Below are 21,974 nucleotides of genomic sequence, written 5' to 3'. Positions count from 1 at the left end.
AATCACTATGCAAATTTAGAAATTTTAGTGGGAGGGCTCAAATTAAGTAATGATCAAACTAAGGTTTGAATCCTGGGAAAATAGTTTTGTTCACCAGAAGACTAATTAGACAATCTAAAAGAAATACTTAAGGGCCTTACAGGCAGTTCTGGAGATCTTCTCTTAAATGTGCATAACTACTAATAAAACTCATCAAAACCAGTCTTGGAAGGTGAACCTCACTTGAGCACATTCCTCAGATGATTCTGCACAGATGGCTGTTCCCTGTTGAGATACAGCTGGATCCCCTATTGCAGGCCTTTCAACCATCCCAAGAAAACAATTAGGAAGTAGCCATAATAAAAACCTGAAACTATACAATTCACTAAAGTGGATTGCTTTAGCAAATGGGCTAGCAAGGGAATTTGAAAGCTTTGCTGGCTTCCCTAAGCCAAAAGAGAGTGACATTTAAGGGTTGGAGATAAGAACCTGTTGTTTTTATGAAAACAAATGATTTTTTTTTCTTACCTCATGTCTGGCATGTGGTCTTAGTTGACACCTGGAAATTTCAGATTCATTGAGTTTTATGAAATAGAAAAAAAATTTGAACAAACTTTTGTATTCCAATATGAGGAAATGCATTTTCTTTTCTTTTGTGAAAAGAATAATTAAAAATTATTTCATTTTGGCTGGCAGTATTACATATCTATAATCATTTATACGTCAAAGAAACTGAAGCTGGTGAATTCCTGGACTTCAGGATTTCTGAAATGTGGTCAGGCTAAAACTGATCAGGTATCCAAACTAAGTTGGGTACCAGTTAGTGACACTCCACTTTGGGAAGGAACCGATCAGTAGGCTGTCTAAGTTTAGGTTTGTAGGTGTAGGTCAAAAATGAAGCAGATCAAAACCTTCAATTAGATCAGTAGTGGAACCCTCTGGCCATTGCACAGAATTTTTATTCCAGACAAGATAGGGAAAACCATTATTAAACATGATTTTATAAAATGCATTTTTAAAGCTTAGTGGTATATTTTATTTTTAATTTACTTCAGTTATTACCAATAAACAAACACTTATTTTTTTTCCTCTCCCCTCCCATATTCTCATTGAATAAAATGAAAAAAAAAACCCTCTTGTAACAAACATGCATGGTCAAGCAAAACAAAGTTTGACATGGCATTGATCATGTTGAAAATGATGTCTTATTGTGATATCTTTTATTTATGCTTCACTTCACTTTAATTTCTGAATATATTTCTATCCAATCTATCAAACCATCACTTGCAACAAAGACTTTTTTTTACATAAAACATTTTTCCATTAGTAATTTTGAATAAGAAGACTTGAATAAAAGAAAATAGAAAAAAGAAAGTGAAAAATAGCATGCTTCAGTTTGTATTAAATTAATATCAATTATTTTTCTGGAGGTAGATGGTATGCTTCATCATCAATCCTTTGGGATTGTTTTAGATCATTGTATTGCTGAGAATAGCTAAGTTATTCATGATTCTTCATTGAATCACATTGCTGTTACTATGTACAACATTCTCCCAGTTCTTCTCATTTCACTATGCATCAGTTCATGTAAGTCTTTCCAAGTTTTTCTGAAATCATCTTGCTTGCAATTTTTTATAGCAAAATAATATTCTATCATAATCACATACCATAGCTTGTTTAGCTATCTCCCAATTCATGAGAATCCCTTTGATTTCCTTTGTTTAAATTTTATTTTATTTTTTAACACACATTGTTTTATGACTGGGAGAGAAAAATCAGAATAAAAGAGAAAAACTGTGGGAGAGATTAAAAAAAAAGAAGTGAACATAGCATGTACTGATTTGCATTCAGTCTCCTTAGTTCTTTTTCTGGATTCAGATGGCATTTGGGATTGCTTTGAATCACAGAACTACTGAAAAGAACCAAGTCTTTCATAGTTGATTATTGCACATTCTTGCTGTTACTGTGTACAATTTATTCTTGGTTCTGCTTGTTTTCGCTCAGCTTCGGTTCATGTAAATCTTTCCAGGCCTTTTAAAAATCAGCTTGTTCATCATTTTTTATAGAATAATAATATTCCCTTACCATCATATACCACAACTTGTTCAGCCATTCCCCAATTGATGGACATTTACTCATTTTCCCATTCTTTGCTACCACAAAAAGAGTTGCTACAAATAATTTTGCACTTATGAATCCTTTTCACTCCTTTATGATTTCCTTGGGATACAGATCCAGTAATTATCCCTTTGATTTCCAATACTTGGTCACTATAAAAAGAGCTAATATAAACATTTTTGTATATATATAATTATTCTCCTTAATGGAGAACACCAACACAATAGTGCATTAGTATCCCAGTTTTCCCACATCCCTCCAATATACAACTTTTTTTTTTTTTTTTTTTTTTTACTATTAGCCAATCTGAGAGGTATGAGATGGTACCTTAGAATAACAAAGATTGACAAAAAAAAAAAAAGCAGTTCAAAGTGAATCAATGCATTGACTGTATTTCACAATCCACATAATATTCCACACCCATTGTCCCTTACCTTTTCAGTTATGGGAGGGAAGTATATTTTGTCAATCTGTCATCTCTGAGAGCAGGCTTAGTTATGACCCACATAGAATTCAGTTTCATCATTATGATTGTGAAGAAATATACTTTCACAAAACGGAGTCTTGGTTCTCTCCTTTTCTTGCTTTCCCTGAAGCATATAGTAGATACTATATAAAAATGTGTATTTTCTTCCATGGTACTCTGCACCATGGGAGAAAAATAGCCATGTCCATTGTATTCTATCTTTTTTAACAGGTACTTACTAACTGAATATCATCTCCATGCCTGTACTAGTTAATCACTATCTGTACTGTTACATTTAAGTAATAGAATCAACTGATAAGCATTTATTGAGCATTTACTGTATACCAGGCACTTTGCTAGGTACTGTATTGATAAATGATCCCTAATTGCAATGAGTTTATTTTCTAATGGAGAAGACAACAAGAATATACAAATATTTAGAAAGCATAAAGTTAATAAACATAATGTTTATATATACAAACTAGTTAATAGAAAAATAACATAATCACTGTCTATATGAATGGGCCTATTGGAAAGGTAAAGATTAAAGGTAAAGCATGAGGTATTGAACATTGTGTCATGAGGTTACATCAAAATTAGTAAAGGGGGAATTATTTTCATTGAAACCTTAAGGTTTCATGCCAGGCATGTAGGATGGAAAAGAGAGAGTCCGAGAAGGGGGCTGTTTTAAGAAGCTGTTTCCTATAAATCAGTTCTAAACAGATGGATATTACAGCAGGAAGGCAACAGCAGGAAGACAACAGATGGCCAAGATGGCCAAGTTATCTTTTGCTGTATCGCTTGACATGAGTCACATCTGTTAGAACTCTGCACTTTCTGATAAAGGAAGAGATTGACATTCATACAACCTCTAAAAGATGCCAATGATTATATAAAAATGAAAATGATCATTGTCAGGAGTGATAGCAAGATCCCCTTATGAGAAAATATAAAATGTTCCATCAATACAAAACGATTGCCATGTTCTAATGAGCAGTCCATAACAAGGCTACTTTTTGGATTTGATTGCAATAGGTAATTCTGAAGAGTAAATGCTTTTTCCATGTGACCAGACCAAACTTTCAAGTGATTACAGATCTGTTCTGATAGGCTCTGCAGATATCTTGGTACTTTATGTAATTGGAACAATCTCACTTGCAAATAGAAGCAACTGGAAGATTTCAGCATCTACGGGGAATCTTCTGGATCTCTTATATCACAGTGAACAATTTTAGTGAGCAAACACTTCCTTGAATTGTACTTTGATTAATATTTATCACCAGAAGATGATCATTGACCAGTTTTTTGCTCCAAGAACTTTTTCATAATTGACAAATAATAAACATAGTGGGGTCTTATATTCTCTACATCTCTTGATAAAATGTAAAATGGTAAATTTGTGATTGAGTGTTATTATTTATGAAGGTCAACTAGTTCCATACTAATGCCTTTTTTTTTATTATAGCTTTTTGTTTACAAGATATATGCATGGGTAATTTTTTAGCATTGACCCTTGCAAAACCTTCTGTTCCAACTTTTCCCCTCCTTTCCCCCACCCTTCTCCCAAATGGCAGGTAGACCAATACATGTTAAATATGTTAAACATACTAATGCCTTTAGAAAGTATGTCCTCCATTCAGATATAGATGACTCACAAAAATGTCATGTAAAGAGGAAAATAGGCATATTAATTGTCTTTTTGGGATATTAATAAAGTTAGAGATTTTCATACACGGTAAGTATTTCTCTTCTTTTATGCATTATATATTATTCCCTAAATGTCCTTATAATTGTCAATGAGATTGTCATTTCCTTGAGGGCAGTGACTATATTTTGTTCCTTATTGTGTCCCTAGAGTTTCTGGTACAAAGCAGGTACTTAATAAATGGGTATCAAATATCCCACACAGATCTTCTCTTTATATATTTGATCCAATCTAATTGTATTTTTTTCATCTTTGTTTTCTTCAGTGCCAATTCTATACCCTCTTTAAACATATTTCAAACCAAGATATTCGGAATTAAGTAATATTTCTTATGGTAATTTTTGCAAATGTTTTTTAGTTTACTCTGTTGTTGTCCTTCTGTTCTTTTTTTTTTTTAATGGCCTAATTTTGACAAATTGACAAATAATAATCATAGCGGGGTCTTATATTCTTTGCTTAATTGGATATTTTGCCAAACTTTCTTCAAACTGGTTTTATATTCCATTGCTTCATGATGTTACATTACTCAAAAATTGTCTATCACACTTTACAAGATTATACAAATGAGTCTATTTTCTAATCTGGTATTGCCTTTGGCAGCCATCCCTCTCCATTTGGCAGACATTAGTTGACTAGGGTGGTTTCTTGATTCTTGTGGGCTCCTTGTTGTAACAATTCAAGTGATTAAATTTGTATAGAAAATTATTTTAATTGGTGTCAGTATTATTTCTCTTGTCCATTTTGATGGCCAATTACTTGTTTAAACAATTTGAGATTTTTATTTCAATTGTACCTTATATCTTTTGTTCATTATTATTTTTTATTTTTGGTTTTTGCTAATTCTTGGTTTAGCTCTGACATATCAGTGGTCTGAATATATATCAAATGATTAGGGATGTCTCCCACGTCAATCTTGGGTTCAGTAATATAATCAATTTGATTTTTGCAATGATATTTAGATTGAGGTCTAGAACTTACCAATTCTTTTCTTGGAAACAATAACAACAAACAAAAACACCATTCTTGATATAGAGATATGAGACTTTCCTGAAACATCCCAACTTCTAGCACTTCCCTCCTCAAACATTCTGTATTTAACTATTATTTATGCTCCATATATTTTCATACGCTGTGTCACCCATTAAAATGTAATTTGTTTGAGTTAGAACTGTTTAATTCTTTAAACTTTTGTCCCCACTGCTGATCACAGTGCCTGGCAAGTAGTAGACACTTAAAGATTTGTAGATTGATTAAATGATGATGAGGCTTCCAGGTAAGTGACTAATCTTTGGCCTCTCTCTTTGCTTTTTCTGGTCCCATGCTTATCTATATATTTCTCTCCATCTTCACCTTTTCAAATAATTACAGTCAAGTCATTGAGTATAAGAGAACATATTGATTTAATTTAGAGAATATTTTCAAGTTCATTTGAGAATTTTTCTACTACATCTTTAGGAACTAATGTTGGTGAATAAACTATAATTATATTCATGGTAATATTTTTTGAAAAGACTTAGTATAAATATTATAATATGTGATATCCAAATGTATCCCAGGAAATATTTCATGTTACTTTAGGATATATGAAAAGCCCACACTACCAATTTAGAGGCAGTATGGCATAGTGAATAGGGCATTGGACTTGGAGTCATGGAAACTTGGGTTCGAATATTGTTCCAGATATTTGCCAGAAAATCTGGGCAAGCCTCTTAATGTCTCTGACCCTTGTTGCCTCATTTGTAAAATAAGGGGACCTCTGAGATTTCTTACAGCGCTCAAACTGCTTTATTTACCTTTCAAAATAGTATTTTAAGGCCATCATTTCTTTTATCTGCAACTTGCTTATTTCCTTCTTTTTTTCTGGCTTCATTTGTAGGAAAAAAACATGTCAACTTGTAGCTACAGAGACAAAAATGGAAAAATTCCTGTCATCAAAGAATTTATATTTATCTTGGAGTTAGAGAGGGATAATATGCAAATGTACACTATTAAGGAGAGGGGAATTTTATTTTATTTTTCCCCAGTTACATTTTTAGCATTCCTTTTTACAAGATTTTGAGTTCCAAATTTTTCTTCCTTCCTTTTTCCTCTCCCCTCTTCCAAAGATGGCAGACAGTTATATATAATATATACGTGTGCTCTCATGTAAAACATATTTCTATAATATCACACTTGTGAAAGAAGAAACAGATCAAAAGAAAAAAAACATGAGAAAGAAAAAATGAAGTAAGGGAAAATATGTTTTGTTCTACATTTTGAGTCTATCAGTTCTTTATCTAGTTGTGGATATCATTTTCGTTTATGAGTCCTTTGTACTGGTCTGAGATCATTATATTGCTGAAAAGAGCCGAGTCATTCACTATTGATCACCACACCATATTGTGGATATCGTATATAATATTTTCCTGGCTCTGTTTATTTTCTTCTCTCAGTTCATAGAAGTCTTTTCAGATGTTTCTAAGATCTCCCTATTTATCATTTCTTATTGCATAATAGTATTCCATTATATTCATATACCATGACTTGTTCAGCCATTCCCTATTTAATAGGCACTCCCTCAATTTCCAATTCTTTGCCACATGAAAATAGTTGCCATAAATATTTTTGCACATTTAGATCTTTCCCACCTTTTTATAATCTCTTTGGGATACAGACCTAATAGTGTTATTATTGGATCAAAGAGTATATGTAGTTTGGTTGCTTGTGGGCATGGACCTAAATTACTTCTCAGTTAGATCACAATTCTTTCAACAGTGCATTAGTGTTCCAATTGTCCCATATCAGAAGAGAGACATTTTAAAGAAAGGATCCATATAAAGTGCATATAATGCACTGAAGAAATATTGCAAGAAGCAGAAAATACTTTGTTCTGTGTGGATCAGCGAAGTCTAATGAAGAAGATGGTCTTATTTTGAGTCTTTCAAGGAGATAAAGATTCTGAGATATATGGACACTGAGATTAACAATTACATCTGTTCTCTTTGTAGTTATTCTGTATATTTACTTGGATATGAATTTGTCTCTCCCTTGAGAGTTTGTATTTTATCTTAAAAGCAATACAGTACTACTGAAGATTTTTGAGCTGGAAAGGTGACATCATCTGTGACTCAGGAAGATTCTTTTGAAAGCTATGTGAAGGATTGGTCTGGAGAGAGAATAGAATATAGGCAAGGAGACCAAACTGACAAGTTAGTATAATAACTTGTCAAAACAAGTGCTGTCAAAACACGGATTTGATCATTAGATTTCATACTACTCAACTCCAGTGGTTACCAGTTGCCTCTAAATATAAATACTTCTATTTAGCTTTCAAAGCTTTTTACAACCTGGCCTCAACTTACTTTTCAAGTTGATTCTAATACAGTCTCACATTCTATAATCAGGATAAAATGATCTCTGTGTACTTCACACATAGCATTTCATCTGGCTATTTCCCTATGCCTGAAATATACTTCCTGCTTTTTCTGCCTTAGCTAACCCCTCTTTCCTTCAAGAGGAAGCTTAAGTGCCCAATTTATTACTGGACCTCCCACAGCTACCTTATATTTAACAATTTTAAATTTGTTCTCTTCATATTTATTCTGTATATTTACGTGGATATGCACTTGCCTCTTCCTTGAGAATGTAAAGCATATAGGAGTTGTTTTGTATTCCCAGTCCCTGAAACATAATAGGTGCTCAGTAAATACTTGCTGTTATGTAACTTTCTATGTGATAAATTTATTGTATATTTAAAAGAAATTGCATAGTTTGCATAGTTGCATAGTATAGATTTGCTTGTAGTTTCATGTGTAATTATCTTCCCTGTCCCCCTTTTCTACTTATATTTTGAAAATACTTGTTTTATTTCTTAGGTTCAGAATAAAATTTAAAAAAAAAACTTTTTGATTGATTGAAATAGCAGAAATTGGCAAATATTATCTTCTATAACTCCCGTCTAATAGTTTTTATTTGTTGCTGTTGATTACTTTTATGACAAAGTGCAATTAAGTTCATAATGTATTGTTGATAGGTCTTTTGGAACATGTAGAGAGGTTTTGAATGCTCTTTTATATTACTCTGCATTTGTATGGGGCTGATTGCCCATGTTTAGATAGGCTTCTACATGTATGGCTTCCTTTATAGCTGACATTCGAACTTCCCTATGCCCAGCTTAATATTCCTCAGAGCTCATTTTGTGATTCTGGGATTGGATAGTTTAGGGACATTCATTCCCTTTCTAGTCTACTTTTGCTTTTTGGCTCATAATAGATTTTCAAAATTATAAATTCTATAATACTGATGCTCCTAAAGCAAACAATAAAATAAGTCAGGAATAAAATAATTCAAATTTAGGTTAATTTAGATCTTCTGGAGGTTTATAGTTAAGTTTTTTTTTTTTTTTTAACCAGCTTTTTCTTTAAAAGAATTTTAAAAAAGAAGAAATTAGCTATTTGGGTTTAGGATATTTGGCAGTGAGCACTGAAGTCACTGTCATCTTTTTGGATCTAGTCAATCCCAGAATCCAAGTAAACAGGAGGTATGAACTCATTCAATTTAATGAGAGAGATTTAGTCCTAATTAGCATCATGTAAATGTGAATAACAATAATAAAACCTTTCAAATAACAGAAAAATCTTAGAATTTGGTGGTTCTAAAAGACTATCATGATTCCTTTCACTCTAATTATAAGGCTGAGTAAGTTGGAGATCATGAGGAGGTTAAATAATGTGCCTAGGATTTCAGGAGATAAATAGGTAAGTTATAGATAAGAGTTATAAGCTTAAAGGGGAGTTGCTAGGACTTAAAGAATATGTTATAAATTCTAGACATATCTCATGTCTCACGTGTTTGATCCTTTTTTATTTGATCACAGGAGCACAGATTTACAGCTGCCCTTAGAGGTCATTTAGTCCAACCCCTTTACAAATAAGGAAAATGAAGCCCAGAGAAGTTAGATAAACTCTATCTTGTTGTTAGCAAGTTTTGTTAGCAAGTTAGCAAGTTGTTAGCCAAGATTTTGACTCAGATTTTTGGATTCCAAATCCAGTGTGTTTTCCACTAGATCAGGATGCTTCGAATCTTTATAGCTCAACAATGTCTACCTTCCCAAAGCATCTTGTTCTTTGGAATATAAGTGCAATACAGAAGAGTGGGTGAAATAAGAGATTAAGTATTCCTAATTAATTAATTAATAAGAGATTAAGTATCGGATTCTACAGAAACCAATGAAGAATTTTCCTTTGTGAATTTAGGACATTCTGGCCTTGATTTGTGGGCTAAAGAATTAAAATAGATGTGTGGAGGAAAGTAGAAATGTACTTTTCTTATATAAATGAAAATGAAAGCCATTTTACAGAGAAACCCCATTCTCTAAAGCATGAGGCCCCATTTCTTTTTTTGATATTCTGGACCCCTTTGGTGTACTAATGAAGTCTATGGACCCCTTCTTAAAATAACATTTTTAACTGCATAAAATAAAATCTATAAGACTGAAAAAGTTACCAGTTAAATTTATATGTAGATTTCAGAACATATATATTTTTAAAATGTTAATTGACGGGGCAGCTAGTTGGTGTAGTAGATAGAGGATCAGCCCTGAAGTCAAGAGGACTTGAGTTCATATCTAATCTCAGACACTTAATACTTCCTGGCTGTGTGACTCTGGGCAAGTCACTTAACCCCAATGGCCTCAGCAAAAAACAAAACAAAACAAAACGTTAATTGACCCTGGGTTAAGAACTTTCACTAAAGGTCATTAACTATTGAAATTCTCTACTTTTAAATACTTGAATCTTTATTTTCCTTGCTTCTTGTTCATTTATGTTCTTAAGTATATACTTTATACAACCTCTAGTCTGCAGTAATAGCAATACTACTGGAATGGCAGATGCCTTTGAAAGGAAAAGTTAAATAAATACATTCTGAGTTTGTTATTGAACAGAGATACTTCAGAGGATAAGTATCCTATTAAATGTATCAATATACTTTGATGTCATATAATTATTCTCATAGAATTATAGATAATAATTCAACTCAATTTTCCTCTTTTAGCATAAAAACATATATACTGCCACCCTTCCTCCCAATGGAATCTAAAATTGCTTATGGAGGAGATATGAAAAGGTCCAAATATATTTCTCCTTTTAAAGTATAGAACACTCTCTTTAGAAAGGATGATGATAGTAATTTCTGTAAAACATGGGCTGGAGAGACAGACTAAAATTATTTTAAAAGCACAAAAGGTATATTAAATAGAAGGAAGCTATCAAATGCCCTTTCCCCACCAATGTTTTATTACAACACTGTAAAGCCTAGAAAATATTTTGCTTATTGAAAATTTAAGCCTAACCTTTAATATTGAACTCATATACTTATGGGAAACCTAATTCCATAAAATTTGGGCATTGTGGAATCTGACATCTGGAAGGGGTTGTAGGTAGTCACCTAATTCATCCTACAATTCGTGCTAGAATACTTTCTATAACTTTTTCTACTTGGCCCACAAAGAAAAGCTATGTTCAGAAATAGAAGGTTTTTTCTCCCTTTTGCTCCTTATTTTCAAATTCCTTTACTTGGAGATTAACTGGCAAGATGCATCCATATATTTCTTAGGATATCACTTATTTTTAGGATTCATGTGAGAGAGTGTGTTTTCCTAAAGAAATTTTTTTATCTCTGACCATGGTTTTTTAATTGTCCTGATGTCTAGGCAAAATTGGGATTGTTAGAGAACTGACCTAGGATGATTTTGTGAATTTGACTTAAGCACCATCTTCCATAAAAGTCTTTTGTGACATCAGTTAACTTCTATTTACTTTGATTTTTAAATTTTATCTAGGCAGCTAGGTGGCACAGTAGATAGAGTGCTTGGCTTGGAGTCAGGAAGACTCAGCTTTTTCAGTTGAAATCTGATACAAGTTAGTTCTGTGACCCTGGGCAAGTCACTTAACTCTGTCTCAGTTTCCACATCTGTAAAATGAGTGAAAGAAGAAAATGGCAGACCACTCCAGTATCTGTGCCAAGAAAACCCCAAATGAGGTTATGGAGAATTGGATATAATTGAAAACAACTCAGCAAAAATATTGTACATACTGATATGTATACATGTTATTGGTCAAGTACTGTTTCTTTTGTAGTGTCTCCCTGATACTTACCACACTGCCTGTCACATAGTAGGTACTAAGTTAATGTTTCATGGTTGACTTTTTTTTATTGAATATAAGAATATGACACAGTATAGCAGCTATATTGCAGGGGAAATTTGAAAGAAAGCAATGACCACATTCTATTTCTTTTTTTCAAGCTAAAGGAAAATATTCTTTTTCTGTGTTACATATTTATGTACACACACACACACACAAACACATGTATGGGAGTGTAATAGAAGTCTCCAAAGAAAAGAAAACACTCTTTTCAGTTTTTATTTTCCAGCTCTGCTTAATACAACTTATCTACTTCAAAAGATAAGATATTGAGTTGACCCTGTCAGGATTTGGAATTATCATTCTAGCTAGTCTGCATTTGCCAAAAACCTGGTTTAAGCCATTTATTCATTCACTCAAGCAAAACAGGCAGAGGGGCATCAGATTAATCTTTTTTTTTTTTTTATCAGCATTGGGTTCTTTGAACTTGACAAGGTGAACAGATAGAGCTGATCAGAGTAACATCATGGCAGTGATGTGATTTTGAGGTCTGTAACAGTGAATTGCTGCAAAAAGAGTGCCTGGAAATGTCAGCTGTTTCTTTGCTCTGGGTTTGGAAGTGTCTAAGAATTCTTTACACACAATAATGTGTAGAGAGGCCTATGCAATAGAAGGGGTGAATATTTTTGTTTTGTTATCTTTCTGCTGATTAAAACATGTGCCAAAATTGGAGTGATATACAATGGGCAAGTGAATCTTTATAAAAGCATGGAGACTTTGCCTCTATTTTGGACTTTGGAGAAATTCTCAAAGCAAACACAGTGCTGAAGGAAGAGATGAAAGACTGATTTGCAAAAGTCAGCAATATTTGGAAATCAATAAATATTATGAAAGTTGAGAGAATATATCCTCTTTAAGAGATTTTCAGTCTCTGAAAATTAAAAAAGATGTGAATTTCTTGCAGGCAGTGACTTTTTTTGTTCCCACCTTTGCTATCCACAGTTCCTGTCATTGTCTTGCACATAATAGGTCTTGAATAAATATTTGTTAAATTGTTGAGTAGAGGATATTCATGATTGACAGATTTTCTGCATGATTGAAAGAAGAGTGAGAATGAGAATGGTAGAGCCAGAGACAGACAGAGCCAGAAATAGAGAGAAACAAGAAGAAGTAAAGAGATGGAGAGAGGATCAGAGAGATTATGGGACATAAGGGAAAGTACATTCTGAACTGAGAAATCTGCCTTTTGAACTTACTTTTTATACCCAGAAAACTCATACTATAATACATCATTTTCAACAAAAGTAGAATGTTAGAAATGATAATAATGGCTAATACTGTTGGCATAGGTTTTAAATTTTCCAAAGTGTTTTATCTTGAGTGTTATTTGAAATTTAACAACAGCCATGCAAGATAATAATTTTATAGATATGGAAACCATAGTCTGGAGAATTCAAGTGACTTGTCCAAGGTCTAGCTAGGATGGGGCAGAACTGCTGGATCTCAAATCTAGTATTCTTTCTGTTATATCACTCTGCCTCCCTTATGCCAGATAGATTAATTTATCTGATGATAAAAATATAGAATCTACTCAATGTCATTAACTAGTTCCATGAAAATATTGTATTTATTGATCCTATGTCATGAGATTAATTAAATTCATAGGAATAGTTCTGAGGAGTACAGACCTAGTAGAGTTGCTCTGGTGAGAATGGAGAAGCCAGGGTAACCTCAACTTGCATCATGTTTAGCTGTTATGAACAATAATGATAAAAATACACTAAAGATGTTATTCTGAAATGCTTTAGGCCTTGGTACTATAGCTCTCTAAGGTTTGTAAATTGCTTTTGCAAATATTGTCTCATTTGATCCTTATAACAATCTTAAGAAGTAGATGCTATTTTTAATCTTCATTTTTTACAGAAGGGGAAATTGAAGTAAGCAGAGATTTAGTGGTTTGCCCAGAGTCACACAGCTAGTGACTATTTTGAGGCTGATTTTGAACTCAAGACTACTTTATACTAGGTCCAGTACTCTTTCCACTCTACCATCTAGCAGACTCTAAGTTCTGATCTCATTCACATCTGTAAAAGTTAAAGGAAAAATGGAGAAGGAAGAAAATAGAGTTCAATCTCTTCCCATTCTGAAAAAAAAGCAAAACAAAATCTAAAACCTCAAACCAAACCAACCCTTCAATGTCACTGATCCCTGGGTTTCTGCTTTGGATCAATAAAAGGCATTGAAGATGCTTTCTCTCTCTCTCTCTTTTTTTTTTTTTTTTTTGGTAACTTAATCTTGGAATAGTATGATTAAAATACCCCAGGGTATGCATAGAAAAGTAGGGTTGTTTACATGTAGCAAAGATATTTCTGGTCTTCTTCTCTATAAGATAAAGCTATTAGTTGGCAAAATGCCTAAAACAAAATGATTCAGGAGCAAAGGTCCTAGCAGGCTGGATCCAAACAAGGTATCTTAATGGTTCTTTGATAGCTTTCAAATAAAATTGCAGAATTATAGTTGGAAGTTGCTTCATTGTCTGAAACTATTTGGATATAGATAGAAAGAAGCACAAATCTTTAAATTCACTTCATTTTTCTTCTCCCAGGATTTCCAGCAGGGGAACTCCAAAAGCCTTTCTTCTGGGGAACAGCATATCCACGGTGAGTAAATAAAAAAGAAAAAGGATGGAATAATAAATTCATCAAGAAAGCGAATATAAAGTGAAAGAACAAAGTAAATGTATTTTGAATTCCTTGAATGAATGAATGAACCTAGTAAAATAGTAATAATATTTATAAAACACTTAATATAAATGATTTTATTGGATTCTCATATGAGCTTTATGATGAATGTTATTATCTCTGTTTTACCGATAAGAAAATTCAGGCTAGGCACTTAAGTGACTTGTCCTAGGTCATATATCTAATATTAGGGGCAAATGTTAAACTTTAGTCTTCCTGGGTTGAATTTCAGCATTATATTTATTATTCCTCGTGAAACCCAGGATGAATAGAGTGTTTTATATCCAACCAAAAGGAACATTTATATTTGATGCTGGTCACTAAGTTGGTGGTCACTAAGGTCTTAGGGCTAAATAAAGGAGGAAAGAGAAAAGGCACAGATTTAGACAATGTTGTTGGGGTTTGGCTATCATGTTTTAAATAGAGAGACAGTGTGGAATAGTGGGTGGAGAGCTGAACTTGAAGTCTGGAAGACCCAGATCATACTGACAGTGTGAATTTGAGCACGTCACCTACTCTCTTGGTATTCCAGGCAACTGTCCAGAACTACAAATTTCAGAAAAGTTGCCTATCTGCATTGATAGAGGAAATTCATCCCTGAAAATTCTCTATACTAATGAAATCACAGATCTAATTAAAAAATAAAAACAAAAACAAAACCAACTCTATGTGTGTGGGTCATGCATGCCTGTGTGTGTTTTGATAATTTATATAGTTGGCTGAATCAAATCCTGTTTCCATTGTGCTTTATGGTTCTTGAAGCACTTTCTTTACAATGCCACTGTGAGAAAGGTAGCACTAGTATTATTTTTATTTATTTATTTGTTATTTAAAGAGTAGGTTACCAAGGCTCAGAAAAAGTAAATGAATTGTACAAGATCAGTGTCTGAAGGGAGAATTAAACTTAGGTTTCCTTCCTTTTATTATTTATCATTCAATGAACATTTATTATTTTTTTTAAATAGCTCTTTATTTACAAGTTATATGCATGGGTAATTTTACAACATTGACAATTGCCAAACCTTTCATTCCAATTTTTCCCCTCCTTCCCCCACCCCTTCCCCTAGATGGCAGGATGACCAATACATGCTAAATATGTTAAAGTATAAATTAAATACAAAATAAGTATACCTGTCCAAACTGTTGTTTTGCTGTACAAAAAGAATTGGGCTCTGAAATATTGTACAATTAGCCTATGAAGGAAATCAAAAATGCAGGCAGGCAAAAATATAGGGATTGGGAATTCAATGAACATTTATTAAATATCTATTATGTGCTAGGCACTGTGCCAAGCACTGAGGATACAAAAAGAGATTAAAAAAAGGGAGACAACATGCAAGCAAATATGTATACAGTATGCAATATAAAGGATAAATAGGAAATAATGAGTAGAGACAAGGCATTGGAATTAAGAAGAGTTAGGGAAAATTTCCTGTAGGAGATGAGGTTTTAGTTGGGACTTAAAGGGAACTTCATGAGTCTCAGTTTAGCATTCTTGTTACTGATCCCTCTAAATCTAGCATTAGCTAAGTGTCTGATCTCTCTTGTCCTATCTATGCTTACTGTCTTTTTCTAAGTACAGAAATCTATGAGATCTCCAGGCATCCTAATGCCAGGTAAAATGATCAGGGGAATGGGACTTCAGCTTTGATGGTATCACTTTACTTTTGAAATCACAAACATGAGCTTGCTTTTTTTTTTTTTTTTTTTGGTTAAGGGATCCTCTAGAATCCCAGGTTGCTTTGCAAATATGAGGACGATAACAGATTAGCTAATTGTGGCTTGCAATATCCTGATTAAAATATAATGAGGAAATATTTAACAAAATAATTAATATATAACATGTTAATTACAAATATATCATGCTATATTATATGTGGTTATTGAATATTATAAATTATTGTATATAATATATAAATTATTAAGATTTAAAAATAATGTAACAAAATGAAAACAACCCAGTTGGACTTAGATAATGTTAACATGTTATTTTCTAAGCCCACATGTAGCACACAGAGATCCTTATATTCTTTTTAGGGACCCCATTTCTATTAGTTTAATATCACTGCTTCATTGTATCATAAGATCATAACTTTAAAGCTGGAAAGCACCTTGGAGACAATTAAGTCCAACCTACTCTTTAACAGAATACCTGTCTAGGTTAAAGGACTTCCCCAGAGTCATACAGCTAGTACTTATTAAGTATGTTTGGATACTTGAAACAACTTTAGTCAAAATCATGAGGTAAACTTGAAGAGTTTGCTTTTTATCTTCTTACCACTACTTTTCCACTGTTTTTTTTTTTTTTTGGCCACTTTAAAGATTCTTTTCTAAGTATTAGGCATGATTCTATTTTGTTTTTGTTTAATTGTTTCAATGATGTTAACATTTTTGTGACTCCATTTATTTTTATTTTTGGCAAATAAACTGGACTGGTTTGTCATTTCCTTCTTCTTGTAATTTTATAGATGAGGAAACTGAGGTAAACAGTGCTAATTGACTTGCCCAACATTACATAGCTACTAAATGTCTGAGGAAGGATTTGAACTCTGCTTTTTCTGCCTCTAGGCTTAGACCTCTCTAATCACTGAATCATCTAGCTGCCTGTGCTCCTATTTCCCTCCTATTTTCTTCCCCATTTTAGTCTTCTGGACAGGCCTATCCCTTTTGGTCCATGATCTTAACCTTTCCCTCCTTATTTCTCTTTCTTCTTTTACCCCCAAATCCAAATTCACTTTGTATTTTGTCCCATTCTATCTCAGTTACCCCTAAGATGGAAGGTAATCTGATAAACTAATCTTTGATGAAGCATTAATGACAATTCCTCCAAAAATCTGCATTTAAACAAAGGAATAATGAACATTTTAAATTTCAATTGAGAGGTACAAATCTGTTTATGCTTTTAAATACTGAGCCAGCATCATTCCTAAGGATAGCTCTATAAAGATATGTTATTTTCAGTCCCAGGACCAGCCCAGAAATGAGTAAAACATTGAATACACTGTTCAAACTAGTTTTTAAAAGCTGCCAATGGTACATTTAATGAGCTAGATTTTGGGAATGATTTGTTACCCCAGCTAGCAAGTCATTTTTTTTTAAATTTAATTTTATTTAATAATAACTTTGTATTGACAGAATCCATGCCAGGATAATTTTTACACAGCATTATCCCTTGCAATCACTTATGTTTCGTTTTTTCCCCTCCCTCCCTCCTCCCCCCCCCCCAAGATGGCAAGCAGTCCTATATATGTTAAATATGTTGCAGTATATCCTAGATACAATACATATTTGCAGAACCGAACAGTTCTCCCGCTGCACAGGGAGAATTGGATTCAGAAGGTAAAAATAACACGGGAAGAAAATCAAAAATCAAATAGTTCACATTCATTTCCCAGTATTCCTTCTTTGGGTGTAGCTGTTTCTGTCCATCATTTATCTAATGAAACTCAGTTAAGTCTCTTTGTCAGAGAAATCCACTTCCATCAGAATACATCCTCATATAATATCGTTGTCGAAGTGTATAATGATCTCCTGGTTCTGCTCATCTCACTTAGCATCAGTCCATGTAGGTCTCTCCAAGCCTCTCTGTATTCATCCTGCTGGTCATTCCTTACAGAGCAATAATATTCCATAACATTCATATACCACAATTTACCCAGCCATTCTCCAATTGATGGGCATCCATTCATTTTCCAGTTTCTAGCCACTACAAACAGGGCTGCCACAAACATTTTGGCACATACAGGTCTCTTTCCCTTTTTTAGTATCTCTTTGGGGTATAAGCCCAATAGAAACACTGCTGGATCAAAGGGTATGCACAGTTTGATAACTTTTTGGGCATAATTCCAGATTGCTCTCCAGAATGGCTGGATTCGTTCACAACTCCACCAACAATGCATCAGTGTCCCCATTTTCCCGCATCCCCTCCAACATTCATCATTATTTTTTCCTGTCATCTTAGCCAATCTGACAGGTGTGTAGTGATATCTCAGAGTTGTCTTAATTTGCATTTCTCTGATCAATAGTGATTTGGAACACTCTTTCATGTGAGTGGCAATAGTTTCAATTTCTTCATCTGAAAATTGTCTGTTCATATCCTTTGACCATTTATCAATTGGAGAATGGCTTGATTTTTTATAAATTTGAGTCAGTTCTCTATATATTTTGGAAATGAGGCCTTTATCAGAACCTTTAATTGTAAAGATGTTTTCCCAGTTTGTTGCTTCCCTACTAATCTTGTTTGCATTCGTTCTGTTTGTACAAAGGCTTTTTAATTTGATATAATCAAAATTTTCTATTTTGTGATCGGTAATGGTCTCTAGTTCATCTTTGGTCACAAATTTCTTTCTCCTCCACAAGTCTGAGAGATAAACTATCCTATGTTCCTCTAATTTATTTATAATCTCATTCTTTATGCCTAGATCATGGACCCATTTTGATCTTATCTTGGTATGTGGTGTTAAGTGTGGGTCCTTAGCAAGTCATTATTAAGGAAGTTTGTGAGTATATTTAGATTTTAGAAACATATTTTTATAACATCTATTGATTTCAAACATTATTTTATTCAGAAAGGAGAATATGTATTTACTCTAGTGGAATATTTTTATTCCCATATATCATTTAATTATATCTATCTATTATTATAATCTCTCTCTCTCTCTGCCTGTATGTGTCCTTAAGCAATTCTGAAATAGAAAGATTACATACAGATTCAAGAATCTCTACAAAGTGTACCTCAGTTTCTTCAACTATAAAATAAGATTTAACTAAATAGCCCTGAAGGCTTTCCTCTTCTAGTTCTATAAGACTACTCACCATAGTTGTATTCTTTTCTACTTGTTGCTCCAGAAAGAGACCTGTTAAAGTATTCCCCCCTACTTCCAGAACAATTGCTTGAGAGCTGTCCCTTCACTTCAGCTAGTTTGAAATTCGTATAGAACCAAGACTCACTGAAGAAAAGACTATTTTTGGTTTAGAGATCAGGAAAAGCTCTATACCAGGCCTTGGAAGAGATACTTAACTACTGTTGATAAAAGCCTTCACTATGTAAAATTGCATGATAGCTTCATGATTGAAATGCATAATTTTACTGTTATTTCTTTAATGAAGGTTTGGAATGATGGAAAAACAGTAGGAAACATTTTATCAAATGCAAATTACCTTGCAGGAAGGAAATCACAAAGGAAAGAATGGTTACCAAGGGGAAAAATTGAGTCTGAGCACACTTCCTTGGGTACAGTTAAGACAAACAATTAGTATGTTAAGGATCATTATGTCTTGTAATAACATGTTACTTCAAAAAGTTTAGCTGCCTGCTCTTATGGGGTAATGGGTATTATCTGTATCCAAGGTTCCTATGACGTTAGTTGTGGTGTGTTGGCAGTAGACAACAAAAATACTAAAGCATTCTAAGCAACTGTAGCCCCCCATTCAAGGTATACATCTCATGAATTACAGCTTTAAAAGCAGCTTTTTATTGTCCTCTTCAGAAGGTTAGAAACCAAATAAAATAGTCAAGAAGTAGGTATAATCTGCCACTTGGAGAATGATTAAATCTTCAATTATGGCTTTTTAGTACTTTAGATGTGATTGTATATAATTTTTCTTTGGCTTCTGCAAAGATGAAGGAAAGTGTTAACACCTCTTTTTGAAAACTTAATGGAAATTTGTTTAATGCTTCACAATCTGTGTCATGCATTTGCAGGCCTGTCTATCACATAAGCCAAAGGAGAATGATTAGAGTTGACAACATAGAGATCCCTTTTAATCTTTGATCCTTGCTTTTTTTGTTTGACTACATTAGGAGAACAATTTTATTTTTAATATTGTAGTGTCTTTCTGATGAATTCTCAACTAGAAAATAAATGGCAAGATAAGTGGCAAGACCCTTTCAATCCTGCTGGAGGCTTAGTTATATATAATATGAACTGTGTATATGTATGTATACATATATGTGTACATGTATATGTATACTGCCATACAAGATATGTACCTAAAATTGTCTTACGATTTAGATTTTTCTTTCTATTTCAATGAGAAAAACATTACTGGTTTCAAGTTTTTTCTTCTAGTTTTGGGGCATTGGTTGTTTTAGATTATCTTCACTGTAATTGGTTTGAATGTAGGGAATTATTTGATATTTGGAAAAATAGGTCTCTGAGATTTACCCATCTAATTTTCTTTTCTTTACACGTCAATGTTATAGGTCTCTGAGTTATGGTGCTATAGGAGTCATTGTTGGCCATGAGTTTACCCACGGATTTGATAACAATGGCAAGTAATGTTTCTTCTTCTACAATTCTTTTTTTTTTTTTTTTTTTTTTTAAAGAACAGTGTTGAAGGCATGAGTGCTAATTGTCCCTTTGTGGTCAATGTCAAACTGAGAGGACTACTTGATAATCAGAGAGGAATAGACATCTCTTGAACAGAAGTTGTAGGAATTACTTCCAAATTCAGTTTGTGTTAGTTCTTTGTTGTCAGCCTTACTCAAGTAAGTGATGTGATCAAGTTCAACCTTAGACAAATCCTGGTTGCTTAACCCTGTCTAGCTCATATAACTTGTTATTATTCCCAAGTAATTATCTCTTTATATTTCATCACATTTTTTTTTTTTTTTTTGGATGGGAGTCTGGACCTGTGACTCTATTGATATAGGCAACTGCAACTATTCTGAACTTAATCTGAGACAATTACATAAAAAAAAAAATGACTCACAATTCTCATTTGGCAGTTGAGGAAACAGAGAGATGGCAATTAATGAGACTTTTAGAGTCTTGCAATTTACTGTTGGATATGAATTTGAACTCAAATCTTCCTAATTTCAGCTCTAGTTCTCTATCCACTCTGCACATGTTTTTCAAGTTGTGAAAATTGTTGTTTGCTCTTTGTTTTAAGAGAGTACCAATGCTGTCATGAATGTGATATCTTGAATCTGAACTGGATTGAAGTGAGGCAGAGCTGTGCAAGCTTGTCAGCTTCACTCTTCTTTCCAGAGTCAACAAAAGTCCTATGGCAAAAGGGAATCAGGATGACTATCTATGATCTTGACCTTTCCAAATTAAAGCCTTTCCGGGTCTCAGTTTGTATTTAATTTTCTATTTTATATTTCTTTATATAAGAAATATAAATATGGTTTTCTATATGTCCAACTTCTTCATTTTATCATACATGAAGAAACTAAGGGCCAGAGAGGAGAAAGGATGTGTCTGAACTTATACTGGAAACAAGTACAGATTTGTTATCTGAACTCAAGGTGTTTTGACTCCAGATTCAATATTTTTTATACTCCATTGAATTATGAAGCATCATGTGCCAGACAAGTCAACCTGCTACCACCATCTTGACTACCATGTCTCTTCAGATGTCAGTGAAGGCACTGCAGAATCCAGAACCAACCGAGAGTTAGTAGCAGATAGAATAGATACAGAGAGAACTCTATATTCTTGGTTATATGACTTCTAGTATACTTTTCACTGTACTTCTAGTATACTTATCACTGTACTATGATAGTGAGAATATTGGTCCTTTATAGTGTCTTCTACATGGTAAATATTCAGTAAGTCTTTGTTGATTGATTGAATTATTCAGTTTTCTTTGTGAGCATAAGAAGAATGGTGGTTTCAGTTTAATCCAAGAAGAAAGAAATTTGGGGGCAAAGTTGTTGTTGTGGTATCTAGCTTTACCTCAAGCACTTTGAATTAGTCAACAGAATTATTTAGAGAGCATATTTGTGAGATAAGTTAATGATTGTTCTTTATATCATTAAATCTTAATTATTATATATCCGTGTGTTTTCAGTAGGAAACTTGAATCTACTTCAGATGCATTAAGACTTTGACTTT

The 21,974-nt window shown here is 33.3% G+C and overlaps 1 protein-coding gene across 1 annotated transcript in view; it reads left to right on the top strand.

The window, feature by feature from the left end:
• The window catches only part of PHEX (phosphate regulating endopeptidase X-linked), a 264,136-nt gene that overhangs the window by 217,542 nt on the left and 24,620 nt on the right, over positions 1-21,974 (top strand). Inside the window, exons 16-17 of the mRNA XM_051985113.1 lie at positions 13,998-14,052; positions 20,339-20,410. Coding sequence (XP_051841073.1) covers positions 13,998-14,052; positions 20,339-20,410 — 127 coding nt within the window. The remainder of the gene's footprint in view (positions 1-13,997; positions 14,053-20,338; positions 20,411-21,974) is intronic.

This window comes from Antechinus flavipes, chromosome 3, assembly GCF_016432865.1.
Source record: "Antechinus flavipes isolate AdamAnt ecotype Samford, QLD, Australia chromosome 3, AdamAnt_v2, whole genome shotgun sequence".
Taxonomy (NCBI): Eukaryota; Metazoa; Chordata; class Mammalia; order Dasyuromorphia; family Dasyuridae; genus Antechinus; species Antechinus flavipes.
This window is presented reverse-complemented; position numbering and strand designations above follow the sequence as displayed.